Below are 21,143 nucleotides of genomic sequence, written 5' to 3'. Positions count from 1 at the left end.
TTTTTGGTTTTTTTTGAGAGGGGGATTATGGGGAGAAGGAGGAGAGAATCTTAAGCAGACTCCCTGCTGAGCGCAGAGCCCCACGCAGGGCTCGATCTCACGACTCTGAGATCGTGACCTGAGCCAAAACCAGGAGTTGGAGGCTGAACCGACGGAGCCACCCAGGCCCCCCAATATTGTCATTGTCAACTAAAGGGCAAGGACCCATAAAAATAGCTTCATGCCTTTACACTTCACTATGGTCTGCTAAAGAAATGCAAGATTTTACAACTCATTTCCACTTTATTTAATAGATTTAACAGAATGAAGGTAAAGCCGTTGATATCTATTTACAGAAGATACATATTCTGTGAGGAAAAAATAACTCTTGGTCTTGGTCTACAAAGACATAGGTCAACTGAGGACTGGAAATTACCCTACCTTTGATAACCCAAAGCTCTAGTGAGGTTTGAGTAGGAGGGTCTGACTGCCTGTTAATCTGATTCAATTCAGACCTTCTGTTACTACACAGACCGTCTATGCCTTGGTGAGAAAGTACGAACTGCTCAGAGGGACCCGGCACTGTGAGGCAGCAAGCAGACTGCCAAACAGACAAATGGCTCTGCCTGTTCATTTATTTGCATACTGAATGCACACCGCGGGAGACCTGAGCCCTTCACTTCCACTCGGATAATAACAGCTCTTCCATGGGAGAATGGCGCTCCCACCCTACCCCCTCTATGGAAATAAAAATGACCATGACCATGGCCATGCCCATGATGATGATGATGGCTGCAGGTGCCATTCGCTCAGGGACGGATGGAATCGCCTCCCACGCATTACCTCATTCAACTCTTACAACAACATGAGAAAAGTGCTGTTATCATCCCTATTTTCCAGATGAGGAGACTGAGGTAAGCACAAGAGTAAATAATGCCGACGTGCAGACAGCCAGTTAAGCTGAGAAGTCCACACGCAAATCCAGCCCTATCGGATTCTGATAGCTCTGGAATGTGTTGCTACTATTATGTCAATAAAAAAAAATCACAAAAATATCACTTGCAACCATTAAAATTTAGAAATACAACATTTTAGGGTTTTCATTGAACTGCAATGATTTGCCATGGTGAAACAAAAAGCAAAATTCCAGAATTCTAAAATTTTGCTAAATTCATAATCTAAGTGACTTAACTTCATTACTGCATATATTGTATTACAGGTTATGAAGGGAAACCTGTTTTTAATTTGGAAAATGTTTTATAAAAGAAACTAACATTGGCTCTTCGATGTAAGTATAACTTAATGGACTGTCATTCTTTCTCAGTTTATGTTATGATTCCTTTGCTATATTTTATTTTGCTCTAAAATGCATTCCTGTTACAGAAAATCACATTAAACTAAAGAGCACCTTTAAAATGCAGCGGTTTTTAATCACCCAGTAAGGCACATTACTTACTGTTAAGTAAAACAAATAGATCTATAGAAAGTTTTGCAAACTCTTCATCATAAATCATTTCTTGCGTTTGAGAGGTGGTTTATATTTTTCAAAGGACTTTCACACTCGATGTCCTGTTTATGGCTCACACAAATCCAGTGAGGGAGAGGGGGCACTCATTAGCCCCAGCTGCTCAGTGGGGGCACCTAGAAGCAAGGAGGTGACGAAGAACACAGCAACCTAGGTGGAGGGTCGCCTGAGTGGCTCAGTCAATTAAGCGCCTGCCCTCAGCTCAGGTCATGATCTCAGGGTCCTGGGATCGAGCCCCATGTCGGGCTCCCTGCTCGGCGGGGAGCCTGCTTCTCCCTCTCCCTCTGCCCCTCTTCCTGCTAACGCTCTTTCTCAAATAAATAAATAAATAAATAAATAAAATCTTAAAAAAGAAAAGGAAGTTAGGTAGAGCTGGGACTAAAGTCTCTTCTCCCTCTGCAATTATGTACCACCAAGCGCTTGCTGATTTTGTGTGTGGGGAGGGACGGGGGGTCTAAGTGCGTGTCCTGTCCCTCCTCAGTGTGTCCTTGTAAAGCAAGTAAAATGAAAAATGGTCACTAGTTTCTCAAGAGCTCTCAAGCGCTCTTGAATTCTTCCACACTCTCTCTGAAAATCTTGGCCATCATCGCATGACAGTGGGATGACTTGTCCCTACCCCAGGTCCACATGTATAAGACTGAATGGAAAAATGTCCCCCAGACAGATTAAACCATGGATAGGAAAATTAGAGCATCAACACCAAAACCAATGGCTACAATTTTGAGTTCCTAGAAAAATGGGCCATGAAATTCACTGACATTATTTCATTTAACACAGACCACTGTGGGAAGTCGATTATGAGGACATCTGTTCTATGGATGGTGAAGCTGTCGCCCAGATTGCTTACATAATCTACTGACATTCCTGCAAGGAGTTTTTAGCAGAGCCGAGATTTAAACTCACATCTTTTAATTCAGAAGCCCTTTCTCGCTTCTATGATGGCCCAGTGGACAATGGAACCCAATATTTTTGGCCCCACATTGGCTGTTTATACAGTAAAAATTCCTTCTTGGCCTGTAGGGGAGATGTGGAAGAATGTATGGTCCCTGTTTGATATATAAAAGCATCTGTTTCAAAGTAACATTTTCAGAAATTTTCTTAAAATCATCTACTTTTGACCCACGGCAAAGAGAAAGGGAACATTAATAATGGTCTTGTCAAATTAGTTAAAAATCTGATTAGGTCTCCATTAGACTATATAAAACCATCAAAGCAAATCACCCAATTTCCAAACGTTGCTCTCTCCTTTAATGTTGGATGGTAAGAAAAAAGAGCAGAATATAGCCCTGTCCAAATCCAGATTTGACAGATTGAGACGTGGCCCCGAAGAGAATGCTTTCATAGGATAACATTTACTCCGCTTGAAAAAAATCAAGAAGAAGAAATGGTTTCAAGGAAATTCAGTTTCCTCAAGGAGGAAAATAGCGCCCCACGGAAAATACACTGAAACCCGATGGTCACACATACGTGGATCCACCCCAGCGTGAGGAGGCCATGTTGGTCCTGAACGCCGAATAATTCTTCCACGTTCTCCACGTCACAGTAGTCCGGCCCCGCGGACTGCTTGGGCACAATTACATGGGTGATAGTAAATTCATTATGCGTCTAGAAAACAATCAGCAGAAAGAATAACAAGCATCTGAGAAAAAAAAAACAAAACACAAACCCCCAGAGCCTGAGCTGGGGGTACACTGTCTTGCTGGAAGACTAGAGACGGCCCCACCACCCGCCACCTCAAAACCAAAGTCTCACACTTAAAAATGGACAACCTGCCCCAAACTTGAAAGGCAGCTCTCCGGACCTCAAAACTTCTTATCATGATAGAAAACGTGTGACAAATAGGGAGTTTGCATCCCGGGGCTTGTCCGTGATCCTTCACTTAATAAATAATGTCTTGATATATTACATTTGCAGCAGAAAAGATCCGAACAAAACAGCAGCAGGTTTATTAGGAAGGGAAATATTAAATGATTCTGTGGGTTTACTGCAGGACGTTTCTAAGGTTTGTGGAGGTTGACGGTCTTGTTTTTATTTTATTGCTTATACTTCATTTCACCTCCCAGACCTAATCTGCTCCAGCCATTGGGGGAACTCATGGAGATTTTCCATAATTAAGGTGATGTTTTGGATTCACAGTTAGAAAAAGAGAAAGGAAAAACACATTAGTCCCTTCGGGCCAAGGGAAGAGCTGAAGGAAGGGGGCTGGGAGGAGGTGATCGGATGCTGAGTCAGGAGATGCTGGTGCTGGGAGTAGCTGTCCGCCCTCTGCAAGTGCCACCTTCTCTCCGGTCTGAGGGCTCTCCTGCCCCTCTGAGAATTAATCATCTGGCTGGTTCTTCAGAGCCATCACGTGAGCATCATATGGCAAAAACTATGGCTGTTATAGGCTACAGACGCCAGCACCAAGCACGATGCCTGGTTGTACTGAGTACATGTCTGTCTGCTGAAGGAATGAATGACTGAATCAATCAGTCAAACTAAGTACAACATATGGTGTTGAGGAAGCATCCAGACCACACTGCCCCTGAAGGACAGAAAAGGTGGCTGAGGGGAGGACATGGCGGGTGACGCTCCTGCGTCGGTCCTCTGTGCTTCCTCTCTCCTGGAGGACACGTGAAGATGCAGAACGGGAATACTGCAGGGGGAATGTGTGCTGAATGAAACACATCTGGTTAAGCAACGGTCCCCAAGCTAAACGTTTAGGGCAGAAGATGTGCCTGGACCCAAGTGACACTATAAAGGGCACTTTCCACAAGACATTATTCATCCTTCTTGCAAGTAGCAAATTAAACGCATCATCTCTCTTTGGTCCTCCTTCTAGTTTGACATTGTCTTTCATCGCATATTTCTGAAAATATCTTCCATACATAACTAGGACTTACGCCGTAAGATTTCAGCTGAAATCTTGTTGAGAGTACTGTCTGAAACTAAAGGAAACAACAAAACCTGAGTTTTATTCCACACGGATCCGCAAAAGGGCAGCGAGATGACCACCTGCCTCAGATCAGAATGGGTAGACTTAATTAGATAAATACATGGGAAACTAACAATTGCAACAGAAATCTGATTTAGATGGCTTTGGAAATCTGGAGACCTGTAATCCATCATTTTTCTTTTTTTTTTTTTTTAGATTTTATTTATTTGAGAGGGAGAGAGAGAGCAGGGGGAGGGGCAGAGGGGGAGGGAGACTATCAAGCAGACTTCGCACTGAGCCTGGAGCCTGACTCAGGACTTGATCTCACGACCTGAGCTGAAACCAAGAGTCGGGATGCTTAACCGACTGACCCAGCCAGGCACCCTAATCCATCATCTTGCTAAACAAAGGTTTAATATGTGGTTTGATTCATTCTTTACAATGAGCTTTTACGGTATCCCTAAAATTCTACAACCCATTTCCTGGAAGGATCATTCCATTAATAATGACAGCAGTTTTGTGTCATTAATCTAAATAAAGATAACTTCATAATTTTTGCAACTCTTAGGATGCGTTCACTCTGTTCTGCTTCTCACAGGGAAGTCACGACTATGAACGTATCGTGGGCAGAAAGATACGAAACAAAGGCCATACCAGTTTTCCACACAGTATTCCACACGTTTCTACTCCTCTCACGGTATTAGATTCTGCCAGCAGCAGAAATCTGTGGCAAAGGTCTCTTGATAAAACTACACACCGCAGTCCTTCGACCACTAAATCTAAGGAACAGGAAAGGCAGAAAAAGCCAAAGAAACAAGTTTTACATCCCATCCATCAGCGCTGTTTTCGGCAAGCAACTGCAGGGCAATGGAAATAGAAAAGATGAAATTATCAGGCGCTCCACTTTCTGTATGTTATTTTTAAACTGGACTAAGCATCAATGAGAAGGAAGGTAAAATTCCGCTTTGCGTATAAATTGTTTCATGGGGGGGGGGGGTGCCAGCACTTTAACACCTTGCGCCTTAGATCAACTGTTTACACGTATGTGTGAGGGTTTTTTTGCAGCACAAAGCAAATACACTGCTAAGTGCAGAGGCTGCAGAGAATGTATCTCATAGACCGTAAGACAGGATAGATACTCTTCCCCGTGTTACTTTATGTCTTTATGCAAGTTGGTGATGGTTACATAAAAGCACCGTTTTCAGAAAGAATTCGCAATGGGGTAATTTATAAAATGGTTGCCTATCATTGTATTTAAAATAAATGAAAACAAGTTGCCATAGGACAGTGTCTGCGCTCGGATCTGGGAACTTGTCGGCAGTGACGCAGGCCCCCCCTCGCTCCCCGCAGCAGCTCTAACTGTCGGCCGAAGCACATAATCCACCTGGAGCCTGTCTGCCTGTGTGCGCCAAACCCTCCTGGGGCAGGGAGAAGGCGAAACGTTACATTTACATTTTTAAGCCGAGGTCTGCACCGATCATTTTCTCGGCGCCTTCTTTCCAGTGTTAAGTGTTCACCTTTCAGATTCAGGTGTTTCTTGGTGAAAATACAGGAAAGAAAAAAAATGCTCGGAATTCTCTTTTCAAATCTCTGCACCATGACCACATACGGTCCCATTTATGAGAGGGTGGCTGCTCTCTTGGGTACAAGTCATGCATCCTTAAGGTTAAGGTTATGGCCCGCTGGGAAGAGCCGGCTGGCGCTGAAATTCACACCGGATCCGGCTGCGGCCCTACCACCGCGGATAATGGAGAGAGGAGCCCCCTCCCAGCTGTCACCGAGAGGAGGCTTGCAGGGACGCGGCCCATCACTTACTCTGCACTGCGCTCAGAGCGGCCGCGGGCTTTAGCGCCCGGTTCACGGGAGGAGAGTGGGTGGCGTCAGGCGCCGCCTCGCTCTTCTGCGGCTGGTCTGCGAACACGTCCAGCAGCGCGTGGTTGCGGTGCGCCGAGAAGCAGGACAGAGCGCTCCCGTCTGTCTGCTCCGCCCGCACCGGGGTCTCCTGGCTTCGCGTCTGCCCCCGCGCCAACTCCTGCTTCTTGAGCTGGTCTTCGAAGAACAGGAACTGCTCCGACTCCAGCTGCTGCTGCCGCATCCGAGCCACACGCTTCCTCTCGGCCTCGATCAGGCTCTGATGCTCCAGTTGTTTGAGGATTTCTGCCTTGTATTTGTTCTGGAAAATGCGCGGCCGAACAAGAGGTTAGTTTCCAGAGCAACGCCAGCAAACGGATTAGACACTTGCAGGCTAGCGGCGACAGAGAGACACAGACGCTGCAAAGTGCCCGTGGGGACATGGGGGTGACAGCGAGGGAAGTAATAAACCATCATGGCCACAGCCCCTGAGCCTGACGGAGGCAGCAGCTCTAAACCCACTCGTGTTTTACCAGAGGCAGGCCATGACGGTCGAGTTCCGTTCCATTCCCCTGCACCTTCAAAAAATAGTAGAAAATCAAGGTCAGGGTCGGCTGCTTGGCCTGACTGACCGGAATATCAGAGCGAAATATCTCAGAAATGGTTCTATCACCCTAGACCTCACTGCCCAGGACAGTAGCCTCCAGCCCTGTGGGCTACTTAAGTTTAAATTAATTTAAATGAAATGACATTAGACATCGAGTTCCACAGCCCTGCCTGCCACCTTCTACTTACCACGTGGCCAGCGGCTCCTGCAACAGAGCGCCACACGGAACATTTCTACCATGGGCGGTAGCTCTACTGGCCAGCGCTGCTTTAGAACCTCTTGCCTTGGACTCTGGAACTCAGACTGCTGGAACTTGGCACAGAGAAGGGGGAACCACTAGGAAACGGTTACCAAAATGTGGTCCAATCATCTCTACCAGGACGAACCAGGAATTTTGTTAAAATGAAGATTCCCAGGCTCCCCAGTCTTAAAAAAAACAATCCAGACATTATTAGGTCAGAGAATATACATCTTGAATATGCTCCTCAAATAGTTTTGATTAAAAGTAGCTTTGCTGGGGCGGGGTGGGGGACACAGCTTACAGCAGCACTTTGGTGGTGTGCACGAATCCCCTGGGGTCTCGTCCGAAGGGGCGATGCCGACTCAGCAGGTGTGGGGTGTGGCCTGAGAGTCTCCATTTCTAACAAGCCCCCGATGATGCCCGTCCTGCCTATAGCAAGGGCTTACTGACGGGCACGTCCATCCCTCCGAGGCATAAAGGGTGCCACTCTATCTCGCAGAGATTTCTCCGTGACATATACTTCGGGATACTGTTGCCAACTGGAACCTAACTGGTGTCATCAAAGGCAGGCCAGGCTGTCCCTCCCTGGGAGACCCTAAGGGGACGGCCACACGTGCATTGCTGACAGGAAGGAAGACGGGCCTGAGCTTTTCTCTCCTTCTCTGTTGCCTTGCTTGAGCCTCCAAGAGCATTCTCATCTTTCACAGTTCAAGTCAAATGCACATCATCAATAGGGAACATTCAGATTTCAACATTCCTTCTGTTCTAGGTCAAAACGCTGCCCTCAACCCTGACTTCCAGCTACGCCCACAGGAAGCCGGGAAGTTCCCGGGCCACATTCAGAGTTCATGCGACCGAACCCAAGTGAGAGTCAGCACAGATGACAATTCTGAAGCACATAAACATGCAGTCAAACAAAAAAAGCAAAGCCATTTTTATAACAATGCTAAAGACGTTAAGAATCCAAGTTTTGAACTCGAGGTCCTGGAGACTGGTCAATTTTTTCTCTTAATGCCAATCAATCTCTTAGACATCACTATCATTGTCACTCTTTATGTAATAATGATCGAGAAGCCATCATCCATTGGTGATACGATTACATTTCACTCATATGGTTAGCTATTATTCCCTCTCAATGTAATATTGACTGTGTGACTGAAGAATCGAATTCACATTTCCAAAGCCTGCATAATAAGATAAATCAGAAACTATATACGGTTGTCACTATCCCCTACTGCCTCTGTTCATCACCAAAGAGCTGTTATCTGCCTCAAGGTTACGGTGGCAAGAGTTGGCCAAAAAGCTCCATTTAAATTGCTGTAGGAAATTTATTTTCTAATGCATCACATGATTAGATATTGCAGGGAAATAAAAACACCACATCTTTGGTGCAAGTGCTTAACCTGGATATCAATATGAATTTTTTATTGGTTTTACATCACTGCGCCTTTAATTTTTAATTTAAATGCACATAACATTCCAAAAACTCACATGAACATGAAATTCAAAAAATACTTGCACAGAAAACAGTCATGAAATAAATGTACCAATTGAACTTACTTTGCTTTGCAAATATTCTTGGTATTCTACGTTATATTTCTTTAAAAGGTCCTTTTTCAATTCATCTGTCCTTGGGAATGCAATCTCCTTCAGTTTCTTTTAAAAATATATATATATACATATTGATTAGTGGGATTCTCAGTATAGTCTTTCATCAGCTGAGAAAGAAAAACAGCTGGTATGTGTATTAGAAATCAAGACACAAGTAACCAAAGATGATGGTGGAAATATAAAGCTCTCTTTGCTATGGCTCCAGAACACAACTTTTCGGTAGGGAAGGGAGAGTATTATCCCTTTTTGTAAGACCTCTATGGACTCCATTAGTTAGATAAGCATTCCATCCAGGTAGGTACCCAGTTTTAAGCAGTGGGCTTGTAACTGCACAGTCCATTGTATGCAAATGCTATGGTATCGTAGTTAGAAGGGACACTGGAGAGCATGGCAGGTGGGGATTGCTAGGCTTGACTGTAAAAAAGAGGCTGACGCATTGTATACAAATACAGATTCCCAGGCCTACTCCCAGTTCCCCTGAATCAACATGTTTAGGGAAGGAACTGGGGAATCGGGATCTCAAACAACTTCTCAGTGATTCCTCTTAATGGCCAGAAAATCTGGGAAATCTGATTTAGTCCAAGCATCACCCTCCTTTTCAGAGATGAGGGAACAAAGGCCTACAGAGGTCAGAAGTGCAACTAGTTGGTGGCCCGACTATGACTAGCATCCAATCTTCTAACTCTGGCCAGGCTCTTCTACTAAAATTTCTTTTAATCTTCTCTCATCCATCCATCCTCCCATCCATCCATTTATTCACCAAGCATAAACAAAGAAAATGTATATGCTTTCGGAGAATTGTTTCTTTTCTGCAGAAATAAGAATAAAACTAAATCAGATCAGAAGAGTCAGCTTGGCAGCTGGGCCCCCTTGAGCCCCATATGGAACAGCCTGAGTTTGAATGACAAGAGGATTCAGTGGAAATGCTAGACAAGGCATGGCAGCGAGGCCCCTTCAGATTAGTGCGTATAGACATTTTTAAAAATGTAGATGACCATTTGGCAAAATCTGAGTTCTCACAGGCAGCCTCAGGCCAGACATACTGGTAAGAGAGCCCTTCATCCATTATATGGTCAAGCATCATTTGAGAGTTATTTAAAATTTCATGCTGTGATTGGCTTTGTATATACTGTTATTATCTTCCTTCATATAAGGTCAACCCAAACTACTTAACACAGATACAAGGGAAACATTTTAAAAATGTTATTTAAAAGGATATATATTCTCCGCTAAGAATACCTGAAGCTCTGCCGGCTGCCAAGGTTGATGGTGAATAATAACTTCTCAATGAGCATCTTCCTTTTCCCTGAGACTGTTTCAAGCCACCCCTTACCCTTAAACACTATGTTACACCGAGGCTAGCACCCCACAATACCTTCCTAATATCCTGCTTTTCAGGGTACTACAAGAAAGAGAACTAGAACTCTGGGGCTGCCCTAATAATCAACACTGATCTTCCAATAGTTTTTGGGTTCAGGACTGTAGGGAAGAATGGAAACCAGCCAAAATGACCCTCAAACAAATCTGGGGAACTGGACCATCTTTCTTGCAATCCCCGGGGAGGGCAGTGACTACTTCCTTCTTCATGCCACAAAGAGATCGAGCACATTCTTGATCTCCCCCCCCCCCGTTTCAATTAGACATCCCACACTGACTCAGTAACAATGATTAAAGGTCCAAGAAGAAATCGAAACATCTTGGCTAATGGAATGAATTTTCTGTGCTCAAATTCTCCAGAGGATGAGAGGAAGGAGGAGAGGAGGAGGAGATCAATAATGGAGACGTGTGGAGCATTTGATACCCCCAGGGAAAATCGACCCCACAATACCTTCATAATATCCTGCTTTTCTGGGACTGCACATTGCTGGTAATCTCGATGGCTGGGAAGCTTTTCTACAAACAAGCTAGGAAAAGAGAAAGCACATCTTTAGCATTATAGGGCAGAAAAAGCTCAGCGATGCTTTATTTATTTTTTTTAAAGATTTTATTTATTTATTTTGAGTGAGAGAGAGAGAGAGAGGGCATGCATGAACAGGGGGAGGGGCAGAGGGAGAGGGACAGAAGTAGACCCTCCGCTGAGTGCAGAGCCCAGGGGGGGCTCTATCTCATGACCCTGAGATCACAACCTGAGCTGAAATCAAGAGTCAGACTCTTAACCTACGGAGCCACCCAGGAGCCCCATGAGTGATGGTTTCTAATACGAGAATGAAACTCTTTTTCAAAAAGGACATGCTTAATACATTATTATTTAACCTATGTTCTTTCCATCAGCCTTTCTACCAAAGGCTGGCATGCATATGATTTTGGCATTACAGGGTAGAAAGCTCAGCGGACTTGGCACTGAGGTTAAGAGGGTCAGGATGCTCCCTAACGGACCATGTCACCTTGGTCCTTCTCAGGTCCCAGGGGGTTGATCCTGCCAGAGCACAATCTTACTCTCAGGTGCTGCTGGCAACACAGAGATCATGTGAAAATATCGAGTTTAGGAGGATCGATGTAATCTCTTCTCACCATTGAAAAAGACTCAAAGGACCACTGATGAATCATTAGTGCCATGCTGTCTATGTGTCTGTATCAAACATTCTTTTTTTTTTTTTTAAGATTTTATTTATTTATGTGTGTGTGCGAGAGAGCGGGAGAGCGAGAGCAGGGTGGAGGAGCAGTGAGCCCGATGTGGGGCTCGATCGCAGGACCCCGGGATCATGACCTGAGCTGAAGGCAGATGCTTCACCGACTGAGCCACCCAGGCTCCCTGATATCAAAAATTCTTAACTGAAAATTCACAACTAAGAGAAATGACAGAATCCCTAGTGGATGAGGAGGTGCTAATTAGGAGTTCATTATTTTTCATCACCTTTTTGAGGAACAAGGGACAGCAGAGGCAAAGGGAAATCCTTAGACCAAACCAGATGCATCACTTCCACGTAAAGTCAAGATTTTGCTTTCACAAGGGCAGGGAATTCTGTTTTGTTTTTGTTTTTGTTTTCTTACTGATGTATCCGTAGCTGGTAGAATAGTGTCCAGCTCATGATGTGTGCTCCATAAATGTTTGTTAAATAAACAAAAAGTCCTTCCTTGATAGACCATCATGGGCTCTAAATACTATTTATGACCAACTAACATGTGATACCTTATAACGATCGGTGTCCTCTCGCTTACAGATCACACGTGCTCTCGTCATGGTGCCTTCAGGGGACACTGGGATGGTAAAATCACTCATTTCTTTAGGGAGAAAATTATGGTTTAAAAAGGCTACACAAATTGTCAGTTGCCTGAAGTAACTAACTGTTCTTTATAAATAGAATAAGGTCACGAGTGTTTGGAGTGGAAGAGAGCTTAGAGAAGTCTTCCACTTGTAATCAGGAACGAGGCCCCTGGAGCATAACTGAATTACAAACTGTCACGTGGTTAGCGACAGGCGGAAATTCTCACGGTCTGATGACTCAGTAACGCAGACAGTGCAGGGGCCTTTTGCTTCTGCGTGCTTACGGCCCCTCAGGAGCATGGGCAAAACACACCCGCAGAAGGCAAAACAGAAATATTAGCAACTGGTGACGTAGAGTTCAGACATTAGAGTTTTTGGAAAATGTGTGCTATCAGTGATGCCCAACAGCTTCCAAGTTCGTATTTACTGTTAAGCTCTCTAGAAACAAGAGGTTTTCCCAGGTAGGCTGCGTGTGGCCAGCCATCCACTTCTCACATGTTCTCAGATTAAGTCCCTGGCTGAGCGAGGGAAGTCAATCAGCACGTGACTGTGAATTAAACCAAAAGTACAGGTTTCAGGATATGTCAGTAACAAGCACGCGTCTACTGGCAAGGACGGTATTTTCACACGGCTGTTCTGGGGCAGCTGCTCGTACTCAACACTCTGGAACTCTTTCATACATAGCACTATTACGCAGCTAAATAAATTGCCTCTTTTTAAAATAGATTTTATTTATTTATTTGAGAGAGAGAGAGAGCACAAGCAGGGGGAGGGGGAGAGGAAGAGGAAGAAGCAGGCCCCCCACTGAGCGGGAAGCCCGATGTGGGGCTTGATCCGGGGACCCTGGAATCATGACCTGAGCTGAAATCAGACGCTTCACTGACTGAGCCACTCAGGCGCCCCAGTAAATTGCCTTAAAAAAACTACTAACTAGGGGTGCCTGAGTGGCTCAGTAGGTGAAGCAGCCAAGTCTTGATTTCACCTCAGGTCCTGGGATCAAGCCCCATGTCAGGCTCTGCACTAGTGGGGAGTCTGCTTGAGATTCTCTCTCCCTCTCTCTCTCAAATACATAAATATTATATATATATATATATATATATATATATATATATATATATATATATATAAATACTAACTACAATGTGACACTGACTGCTACTTTCTATCCCTGAATCAGATCCGTCCTATAACTGCCAACGTATCGCCCCATCCCAACCCATCAAGCCGAATTTTTAAATTTTTACTGGTCTGTTCTAGGTGCTGTGGATGGTGCTGCCACATGGCTCCTGCTCTCACAAAGCTTACATTCCTGTGGGGGGAGGACGGCATAAAACACAACATTTTCTTGCTGAAGAGTCCCAGAGGCAGGGACATGCAGGTCACGACCCTGGGCTACTGAGAGACTCTTCCACGTCCCTGAGCCTCCCTCCGGGCCTGAGCCTCAGGGATGGTGTGGGGATGCCTTCAAATATGTTACTTGGTAGCTTGAATTGGGACATTTGATGCTTTTGGAGACTACAAAATTGGTCTGAACATGGAGGCACATTCCTGGAATCCAAACCTTTCTCACGGAAATAGCATGTAAATATTTTCCCCATTTTCTCTCTTCGAAGACCTCCCACACGAAAGACTCACGTTATAAACTTATTATAAAGGACGAAGGCGTTTTCCAAATTTCCTTCTTCCAAATAGACCGACGCCATCCTCTCCATCTCCACCCCAGACCTGAAGTAGCGACGCGGCGTGATGTCTTCCGTGATGGCGATGTTACAGCCCAGCTTGCTGAGGGCACGCACGCGCTCTTCTGGGCTCAGGGAAACATCCGTGTGGTCAGGCAGAGCGGCTAGCTTCTTCTGCAAAGCAAAAATTGAGTCTCTGAGTAGAAATAAGAAAGGAACAGGACTGAAATTACAGGTGTATTTTCTGTACCGAAGACCCAACACCCAGCACCGAGGGAAAGCGTTTCGTGAGAGTTCACGGTAGCGATAAAAGTGGAGTCTTGGTGCAAAAACACACGGGCCCTAGGCCAACGAGACACGCATCTCTTGGATAAACACACCTTCGTGCTGGGGTAGACCTCCTTTAGGGTTCAGGGTACGTGGTAGTTCCTGGGTATGCAAATGCTTTAGGTCATTTCAGGTGAAGTATTATTGACCCTTATGTCCTCGTGGGTATTTCCATCTGGCCCATGCAAAGCAGGCCAAGAGGCGGACTCTTGCCTGGGCAGGGCTCACGTCGTTCTCTTCCGAAGGGCTTCCAAGAGCTGGTCTTCATTCAAAGTCACTCTAAGGATTCAGTTCTCTTCCAGAATATATCTAGTTTAATAAGAAGATTTTAGGACCTCTCTGCTTCTTCACCAAGGGAATGAAACCCCACACATAAGTCCTTTTCAAGCATGAGGATACCTCCTATTTCTTTTCAACATAAAAAGACTCTTAGACCTGCACATTACAGTTACAGTACATAACAGGCATGGTTAATTAGTCCCTGACTGAGAAAATAACGAAAATCACTACTAAGAAAAGTCAGTGATATCCAGGCATACGTTTGTATTTCATTCATAAAAATAGCACCTGTACACATCTGGGAAAACACAGAACGCATACTTTCAGGATAATTATCCAATGATTCAATGAGAAGGTCAGCGCTTCAGAAAGGCAAAAAAGTCAACAAATTTCTTTTCTGTTAAAGGCCGTATAGCAAATATTTGGGGCTTTGCAGGCCCTAGAGTCCCCATCACAAGTGCTTAGCTCAGCCGTTGCGTGACCAGCCACAAACACCATGTAAGCAAATGATCCCGGCTCTGTTTTCAAAAATGTTTCCAAAACGAGCAGGTGACTTTGGCGCTCAGACCACACTTCACTGATCCCAGCTTTGGACCACTTTTCTCCAAGTGCGGTCCATGCCCCAGCAGCAGCAGCAGCAACTGTGAGTTTCTTAGAAGTACAAATTGCCCAGGCGCCTGGGTGGCTCAGTCGGTGGAGTGCCTGCCTTCGGCTCAGGTCATGATCCCAGAGTCCTGGGATCGAGCCCTGCATCTGGCTCCCTGCTCATCGGGGAGCCTGCTTCTCCCTCTCCTGCTCCCCCTGCTCCTGCTTTCTCTCTCTCTCTCTGTCTCAAAGTAAATAAATAAAATCTTTTAAAAAAATGTTTAAAAAAAAAAGTACCAATTCCCAACAGGCTTGCCCCGGCATCTACAGACTGGAGGTGGGCTTGAAGAACCCATGTTTGAACTGATGTTCTCAGTGGCACGGACACACGCTGCCTTATGGGAAGCGCCACTTTAGACCCCGTTAGCATCCTCTGATCACCAGGGATGGAATTAGCCCAGAGCAAATCTAGCTCCCCAGTCTGCCTCTGTAGGTCAAGGGCGGGGCATCTGGAAAGGCGTGACTGAACACAGCGCTCAGCCCCGCCTCGCTGACTTCACCTGACACAAAGGCACACTTCCCTCTAGCCAAACCCTGCTGTGCCGTGCCTCTCGTTTTCAGAAAGACTTTCTAATTTCTGAGAAGCAGGAATCGAAGCCTGTGGCGTCCGAGCCTCAGACCTGAGTGTGTGCCTTCTTGTCCAAGGGAGCAGCCCGGGACACGGCAGCCACACCCCCCCCCTTCCGTCACCACGTGTACCTGTCACGCTCAGCAGCACTCAAGGAAATGCTGCTATTCGACCACAGATGAAGGCTTCAGTGACATCAGAAAATGATCGGGAAAAAAATCTATGGAAATTAGCTCATCTTCCAAAGAGGGTTTCCTTTCCATGCTCCTGCACATGCAAAAGTAATCTGCTCCCTTTTTATTGCTATACAGTCTGCACTGAATTATAATTATTCGTGTAGAGTGTCCACCCATCCCTGTTCCCCAGGATGCGGCATACTCCTGGCAGCACAGATGATAATCAATACAGGTACCAAATAAAGGAGGAAGAGAGCAACAGGAGCAATGTGATTATAACTAGATTATCTTTTTACCTGGAAGGAAAAAGAAGATTTATTTTTCCTCTACTGAATAGTCCTATCCTTCCCAAATTCAAAAGTGATTTCAGAAGTAAACTGGGAAAGAGCCTCCTGTCTCCATCAATCTATAACGTTAGGTTTGCGGTTCTTGGAAGAAAATACTAAATCTCCAGATGAAAAAGCCTTAGTGTTCATTACACAGTGACATGTCCGCTAACATTGTGATCATTCCTACCTAATATTCCAGAAAACACGTAAGACACGCCACAAGGATGATCCCTTCCTCGCAGTGGGAAAGGGGGGCTGCCTTTATTCACCCACGGTGCCCTGACAGCATGGGGTCGGAAAGTGAAGAAGTTCCTACAATTCTCCACTCCTTATCCTTTCAAAGCAACTGAGCATCTGTGAAGGACATTCCTGGCAAAGAAGACGTGGGTCACAACCTATTTCAGAGCAAGAACCAGGCCCTCCATTTCTTTGTCTGTTTTTTTTTTTTTTAAGATTGATTGATTGATTGATTTGACAAAGAGAGAGAGCACACAAGCTGGGGGAGCGGAAGAGAGAGAAGCAGGCTCCCTGCTGAGCAGGGAAGCCAATGGCAGGGTTCGATCCCAGGACCCTGAGATCATGACCTGAGCCGAAGGCAGACGCTTAACCCGTTGAGCCACCCAGGCATCCCCTCCATTTCCTTGTGACCTCGGGCTAAAGCTTTGCGTGCGCAGGTGTTCAGTACACTGCCGGTTGTCAGGACAAGGCTAACGGTCATCACAGCTTCCCTTGAACAAGCCCCCACGATCGGCTGGGAACATTAAAAATATTGCTCCCAACTGTCGTAATGTGCAAAGTACAAAAAACGGGGCCATGGAGGTTATATAAGGTGCCTACATTGTCACCCAGAGAACGATCTGGGACACACAGTATGTACCTGTGACCCCAGGGCTCCCATAATTTCTTCTCGGGCTTGTTGCCCCTTCTAAGCTGTCGCTAGAGAAGGTGTGCACCGTGTTGGGCTCTGAAGGGGAACGTGAGAAGAACCAGGGTTTCAAGCGTGTGGACCTTTACACCGGATCCCAACGCGACATCTACGTGTTATATATACAACGTTTCCCTCAGTCGTTGCCACACAAGGGAAGCTTCCAATTTTTATCTGTATAGAAGCCGAGGCACAAAGAGGTTGAAGTCCCTGCTACAAAGTCAAGTCTCAAGTTCCCCTCCCCCAGCGTTCTAAAGGACCACACTCTTGGAATCGAACCAGAGAGATTAAAATTTCACACTTTTGTGGACAAAAAGAATTATTTTTAGCTCTAGCGAAGTTGGCTTTATTAGTCACTTCCTCAAAGGAGAGGACCGCACAGATGGATGAAGGGCGACAAGCACTAAACTTCGTGAAGTAACGGTGACTCATTTCACATGTGGTACGTTTCTGTTCTTCTTTCTGGGTTTTCAGACCATATGTAAGGTATCGGCTGGGGCTACCTACCAGAGAATTCACAGTAAATGGCTGATCCATGTTGTCCTGTCCACAGAACGAAGGTCTTCACTGTTTCTTCTCAATTACCTCATCTGTTTCAAAGACACAAAGTAGAGTTACAGTTATTTTTTTGTTTTTGAGAATTCGAGTCTCAAATCTCAAACCCCGGGTTATTTCTGGCTCAGAATATAAACACACCGAAATGACTTATATAACCTGAGTTTTTAGAGAGACTTTGGAAATCTCTTCCTGAAAATACAAAACAGCAGGTGGTTACGGGTTCCTGAAGAGCAGACCTTTTAAAGCGGGGATGAGAATTCGTTATTGCTTAGCACGCAGTGTGTCTTCGGGGCGTCGTCTTGCTTAGAACTCCATGCAAGGTTATAAAGTGGGTTACCTTTGTTTAAAGGAAGAAAGATCCTAAGGGTGAAGAGCTTAGACACTGGGGCCATGGACTCCTACACCCGGAGTCCGTCTGGGCCCAAGCTAAGCCTTACGAGCTGTGGAAGGCGGAATTACAAGACAGCTCTGCGACTCCTGCCCCCTGGTATCGGGGTTTGTGTAACTCCCTCCCTTGGAGTGTGGATGAGACCTGTAACTGACTTCTAATTAATAGAACACAGCAAAGGTGATGGAACACTACTCCCATGTTTATGTTATGTCACATAGCAAGGATGGAGAGATTTTGTAGATATATTAAGACGTCCAACCAGCTGGCACTGAAGCAATCAAAGAAAGATTATCCTGCCTGGGCCTGGCCTAATCAGGTGAAATCTTTCAAAGTCTGAGACAGTCTCCCGCTGGCCTTCAAGACTCAGCCACCATAAATACCAGAGCCATAGGGACATCGTTCTGCCAGTAATCATGTGTGTCTGGAAGTGCACCCTGAGCCTCAGATGAGACCCTTACCCTTTTCAGCATTGCTGCCTTGTGAGATCCTGAGCAGAGGACCCGGTTATGCCGTGCCCAGGCTCCAGACCCACAAACCTCTGAGATAATAAATATACGTTGTCTCAAGCCACGAAGCTTGTGGTGATTTTTAAAGCAGCACAAGAAAACAAATATGCCAGCTATGAGACTTTACGTAAGTTACACAGCCTTTTTGTGTGCAAGCGACAGTAGGGGAAATAATATGACCTATGTCATATCGATGTGATAAGGATGAAATCAGTTAGCATATGAAGTGCTTGGAATAGTTCCTAGCACAGTGAAGATTACAGAAGTGTTAGCTATTATTACAATCTTTATTTCTGCAGTTGTAGGAACGGAGGCTCAGGGTTACGTGAAATTACGCAAGTTCAAATAGTCACTCAATGAATATGAGTTTCCTCTCTTACGTTACTTTAGGTCAGCCTCTGCATCACCACTTCCCACTTCTTCTAAATTTATTTTGGCCTTTTACTCCACTAATCATTTATGCGATGCTGGCCACATCTTCAGTTCCTCATTTATGACAGGAGGGGCTTAACCTACATTCATTCATTCATTCAGATCATAGCATTCTGTGATTCTAGCAATCTCACATGTAGATCATTCAACCCTTCCTGCTTTTTTTCTGGCCTGAATCCATGCCCGAGAAACCCTCCAAGGAAAGTCACGTGGCATGTTCTAATCTTTCCTCTTCATCCTCTCTAGTGATGCCTGGAGTAAACAGGGAGATCTAAGCTTGCAGGTTGCAGAAATAGCTGGGAAAGAAATGACCTGGGGAGTGCCACAGTCACAGTGTAGCTTAACACCCTAATTAATTCTGGTGTCACAGAATGTAGGCAACCCCATTTGGGGAATTACCAGTCCTCAGTAAGAAGAAATAAACCAGGGAAAGAAAGAAAGAAAGAGAAAGAAAGAAAGAAAGAAAGAAAGAAAGAAAGAAAGAAAGAAAGAAAGAAAGAAAGAAAGAGGGAGGAAGGGAGGGAGGGAGGGAGGGAGGGAGGAAGGAAGGAAGGAAGGAAGGAAGGAAGGAAGGAAGGAAGGAAGGAAGGAGAGAGAAGGAGGGAGAAAAAGAAAGAAATTAAAACAGTTAAAGAGATAAAACAAAAAGACTTATAGAATTTAGGGCTGGGTGGGGGGAAGGGAGGGAAGGGGACAATGAAACACTAGTTAGTCATTGACTAGGGTCATGTAAAAGCCTAGAGTTATTTTTTAGAGGTCACTCAGATCCTTAAACGGAGAACAAATAATTTTAAAAATTAAAAACATTACAACAGCAGTTCTTAAATTTTACTGTATCTAAAAATTATGCATGCCTGAGTCTTATTTGAAATGCAGATTCCTAGAACTCACCCACAAGGATTCTGAATCCAGCAGCTGTCAGCCCACCAATGGGCACTGACGGTTAGGATGTGACCTCACAGAAACGTGAGGTTTCCAAGCAATACTCGCAGAGAGACTGTCCTTGAGAATGCCTGAAGCAGGGTTCCTAGTTGCAAGCAAAGGCACTGACTCTTGAATTCACAGGATAATGGAAAGATCACAGATTTCCAGGAGGCCAGGGAAACAGGGCTTGGAGGCTCCATATCCAGAACCCACCCCAATCACTCAGCAGCACTGGTCTGGTGGGAAGGGGGGGCCCCCAGCTTCCGGCACCACCACCAGCTGCCATGTCTTGCTTGATGTGACCAGTTTCCCGTTCAAAGTATGGGACGGAGGTGTGTGGCTGGCAGAGCGTGGGTCACACGTCCACGGCCTGGCACCAGAAAGTGCAAACACCCAGCCCCTGACACCTGCAATGCAGGCAGTGGGCCATGCTCGGTGAGAAAAGGTACCGGGTGCCAGGCCTGGGTGGCCAAAGACTCAAACCAGCTTCTCTGTAATGAGTTTCTGAACGGACAACAGAATTTATTAACGTGCCATAGATGCAAACCAGTCACTATTAACTCCCACACATACATTTATTTATAGTTCAGAAATGGAAACCAACTCCCCTCAAGTCTAGGATGAAAGAAGTTTATAGATGGGCCGGTCAACTTATTTCTTTGGACCATTAACTACTCAGTGGCAGTGGTCCTGTCTTAATTTGTTTTTTAACCTCTAATCCTAGCACCCATCAGTTTCAACACAATCTGTTACCCAAGTCAACATAACCAGTTATGTTCTCTAGACCAGTAGCATCGAAGTGTGTACAGGATCCCCAAGGCCCTTTTAAGGGGTGTGCAAAGTCACTGTTATTTTCATAATATCACTCAAATGTTATTTGGTCCTTCACCATTAAAGTGTCACAACTCTGCAGTGGAGACTTCTAGAGGGTCCAAGTGAATGGAATGCTTATTTGCATATTTCTGTCAATGTCTGCTTCAATTTTTCATATGGTAAACATAAACCAATGTAGCCCACATGAGCAAAGCTTTTTAGGATCCTTAGTAATTTTTAAGCATGCAAAGGGGTCCCAAGACCAAGACATTTGAAAAACACCACACTAGACCAACTACGCAAACAAACAAAACAAAATCTTGCCACGTGACTTCAATCTAAACACAAATAGTGTGGCCCAGAAGAATCTAAAAGAGAAAAAGTACATGTCAAGTATCACCTGCCATTGGCACTACTGGGGTCCTGCTAAAATAATTTTAAAAACTGAGGGCAGGGGCTCTTGGGGGACTCAGTCAGTTAACTGTCTGTTCATTTTGGCTCGGGTGGTGATTGCAGGGTCGTGGGATCGAGCCCCGCGTCCAGCTCCAGGCTCAGCGGGGAGTCTGCTTGAGATTTCCCTCTCCCTCTGCCCTCGGTCCTCTCTAAAATAAATGAATAAATCTTAAAAACAAAACAAAACAAAAAACCGAACAACGGA

At 45.2% G+C, this 21,143-nt stretch overlaps 1 protein-coding gene across 7 annotated transcripts in view; it reads right to left on the bottom strand.

Annotated features, from left to right (window-relative positions):
* The window catches only part of STAMBPL1 (STAM binding protein like 1), a 69,303-nt gene that overhangs the window by 26,567 nt on the left and 21,593 nt on the right, over positions 1–21,143 (bottom strand). For 5 of the 7 annotated variants that reach the window (XR_015724880.1, XM_045802370.2, XM_087863151.1 and 2 more), the window contains exons 2-8: positions 17,369–17,451; positions 13,569–13,786; positions 10,557–10,632; positions 8,678–8,773; positions 6,234–6,591; positions 5,073–5,197; positions 2,972–3,109 (exon numbers count right to left, since the gene is read on the bottom strand). Coding sequence is in view for 6 of the 7 variants with exons in the window: in XM_045802370.2 (XP_045658326.1) it covers positions 2,972–3,109; positions 5,073–5,197; positions 6,234–6,591; positions 8,678–8,773; positions 10,557–10,632; positions 13,569–13,786; positions 17,369–17,398 (1,041 nt within the window). In the remaining variant the exon portion in view is untranslated. Of the gene's footprint in view, positions 1–2,971; positions 3,110–5,072; positions 5,198–6,233; positions 6,592–8,677; positions 8,774–10,556; positions 10,633–13,568; positions 13,787–13,992; positions 14,249–17,368; positions 17,452–21,143 lie in introns of those variants that run through there. The other 2 variants (XM_087863153.1, XM_087863152.1) reach the window with 2 other exon arrangements.

This window comes from Ursus americanus, chromosome 6, assembly GCF_024610735.1.
Source record: "Ursus americanus isolate L20-20 chromosome 6, mUrsAme1.1.p, whole genome shotgun sequence".
Taxonomy (NCBI): Eukaryota; Metazoa; Chordata; class Mammalia; order Carnivora; family Ursidae; genus Ursus; species Ursus americanus.
Note: the sequence above shows the minus strand (reverse complement) of the source record. Positions and strands in the feature narration are given on the sequence as shown.